The sequence below is a fragment of the Vollenhovia emeryi genome, unplaced genomic scaffold, assembly GCF_000949405.1.
Source record: "Vollenhovia emeryi isolate VEMERY1.0 unplaced genomic scaffold, V.emery_V1.0 DF939138.1, whole genome shotgun sequence".
Lineage (NCBI taxonomy): Eukaryota > Metazoa > Arthropoda > Insecta > Hymenoptera > Formicidae > Vollenhovia > Vollenhovia emeryi.
Window position 1 is genome coordinate 1,047,636 of NW_011967228.1, and position 2,986 is coordinate 1,050,621.

The window sequence follows — 2,986 nt, forward strand, 5'->3', positions numbered from 1 at the left end:
GCTCGAGCTAATTTTCCCGCTCAGCAGTTAAACGCTTTTTTACACACACACACACGGTGCGGGAACGTGCGGCTTTACAGATTATCCGCTTTAATTCTGATAGTGAGTTACATTATGTCGTTCGAATGAAAAAGAAAGCGTCACGTCGTGAATACATAGTCATGCTATTGCATCGTTCGGGCTCTGTAAATCGTTAACGAAAGAGGCTCAGCGACTCAAACATCCAGAACGATTTCAATTGAAAAGTTCAGACTTCCTACAAGTCGATAAATTCGCGATCATTGCGAAAACTTTTACAGAACGGACGTCAGGATAACTAAAGTCGTAAAGCGACGTCCTCGTATGAAGATGCCGCAATGCGTCTAATCCTCGGCCGAGCGAGTACACTTGCGCTTTTCGCAAGACTCTTTGTTAGATAATACGTCAAAGTTATTTAAAGATCGATTTTGATAATCTCCTTCACAATCATTGACAATAATTTTATGCCCAGAAACGATGCATAAATCGTGTACAATTTCTACTTTGTATAAATTACTATTCACCATTATTGTTTTCGAATTTATTGTGCTCGAAGCAATTGCGAGAGCTATCGATGGTACGAGAACAGAAAGTTTAGATCGAATTATGTAAAGCTGTATAAGCTCAAGAGAAAGTACATCGATAACGATATGTTATAAATAACGCAGGAAAAGAGATGCTCTTTCCAGTCTGATGCAAGAAGTGATAGTGATATTCTAATAAATTTCCCAGTCGATACTCCAGTGTTCTTTGCAAATCATATATTCGTTCCGTTCTTCAGTTCCATTTTTCTGATTGCGCTAAATTTCATTCCGGACTTTACCAGATTAATAGCTACAACCACTGGCACTTAACACTTCTCCAGCATCGAATCACGCAATAATTAGTTATTATTATCGTCGATTACAAACAGATGTTCAAATTTAACTTTGCGCATTTGTACATACATGTCATTCACGGTTGAGAAGTAACTTCGTTACTTGTACGGTTCCTTCGTTGCTTTCTCTCCATTTGTAACTGTAACTTAACTCAGTTACATTAATAGTTACTTTATATGTATTTTAAATCACCACGGATCGCATTGGGCCTTGCATTTGAATTGTTAAGTGTCGATAAAGGTGTCTGTGCTGCGCAAACGCAAGGCCTAGTGCGATCTATGGAGATAAAAAAATATATATAAAGCAACTATTGATGTAACTGAGTCAAGTTATAGTTACAGATGTAGAGAAAGTAACGAAGTTAAGTTAGAGTTGCCAAAAAAAGTAACTGTAACTGTAACTTCGTTACAAGAGTGACGAGTTACTTCTCAACCCTAGTTTCATTAAACATACACTTCACTTTTGTTTACCGTGTGATTAATAAGGTGGATGATAGAAATGTTAAATTTACTATTATTGCGATTGTGTTTACTATATAAAAATCATTAACTAATTTACTATTCATTACCTTGACATTTTAACAGAATAATAGTTACAAACTTATATTTTATAGTAATTTTTTAAAATAGTTGGCACTACTGTGTCTATATTGTCACTAACATTATAGCAATAATTACTATAAAAACGATATTTTCGACCCTAATTATTTTACTATGCAATTATAATTTCAAATACTAGATATTTTTTCAGTGTAGTTACATTTTTGTCGACAAAACTGTAACTAGATACTTTTATAAAGTAACTGCCGCAAGGCCCCTGGTGTCATTATTATTTTACGTGGTCCAAGAGGAATAAGATAAGCTATCAGTCTTCATACACATCGAGGAGGAAAAGGCCGAAACGTCGGGTTGACCCAGGTTAGTGCTGATCGAGACGTCAGGTGCAGCCGATCCCGGCGAAAAGATCAAGAGTCACCCGATCCTTTCCCATGTTCCCGAAAAGTACTTGGATTCGAATCGATATCTCTCCTAATTGATTGCCTATCCCTCTACCGCGTGCGGTAAGTATAAGCCCATCGAGCCGGCGGGCCCGTCGCGGCGCACGCGATACGGGCGAGCGGCGGCTCCGGTCGCGCGCGATCGGGCCGGAGTCGAGGATGGAGAGCCAACCGACGACTCGGGAAGGCAGTGCACGCCCGGCTGCCGACACGAGCGGATGGCGTACGTTGTCGCTCGCGCCATCACTAACGCTCGCCTCGTGATTTTCCTTTCCTGTCACGCTCGGCCGTTCGCTTCGCCGTTCAAGCCGCGTGACGAGTCGCGCTTAGGTGCTTAGGTCTTCCCGCCCTTTTCTTTCTCATTTCTCTCGTTTTCATTCTCTGTCTCTCCCCCTCTTTCAGTTTACCGTCGTGCCTTCCTCCGTCTCTCTTCTCGCACGTGTCTCCCTGCGTCTCGCCGCGCGAATCGACGGAACGGAGAGAAGGAGATAGATAGATAGAGAGAGAGAGAGAGAGAGAGGGAGAGAGAAGAGAGAAAGAGAGAGAGAGACACCCCAGATATTTGCGCGCGTGCCCACGTGCGTGCGCACAGAGACGGCACGCAAGCACGGGTGCTCGGTGTCGCACGTGCCGCGGTACACAACGAACAGCGAGGAAGCCCGGCGGCCGTGCGTGCGTGCGCGCGTGCGTGCGCGCGCGTGTGTCCTAACGCGCGAGGAAGCGCGGGCGAGGCCTCTCGATGAGTCGCCGCGGGTGCGAGCCCACCGGTGGAGCCGGGAGCAGCCGCTGACGTCGGAGTCGCGCCGTCGAGCAGCCGCGCGTGGCGATCAGCTGATCGCTCTCGGAGCGCACCCTGCCGTGTCCCGTTGGTCCGCGTTCGCCGCGTTCGTCGGCGGCAGTCGGCCACCAGCGGCTCCGTCCGCTGCGCGCCCGCCGTCTCTCTCTCCGTTCGCGCGTCATCGTCGCACGTCGTCGCACATCGTCGCCCGTCGCCCACCTCCCCCCCTCGGCCGCTTCCGCCGTGCGTGCACGGGTGTACGCGCGCGGCAGTACGGGTGCGCCGACGACGGTCAGAGGACGTTTCCCCCGGGTG

General features: G+C 47.2%; 1 protein-coding gene across 1 annotated transcript in view; it reads left to right on the forward strand.

The window, feature by feature from the left end:
• The window catches only part of LOC105567419 (fatty acyl-CoA reductase 1-like), a 15,884-nt gene extending 15,012 nt beyond the window's left edge, over window positions 1-872 (forward strand). Inside the window, exon 6 of the mRNA XM_012022283.1 lies at window positions 845-872. Coding sequence (XP_011877673.1) covers window positions 845-872 — 28 coding nt within the window. The remainder of the gene's footprint in view (window positions 1-844) is intronic.
• Window positions 873-2,986: the final 2,114 nt, after the last annotated feature.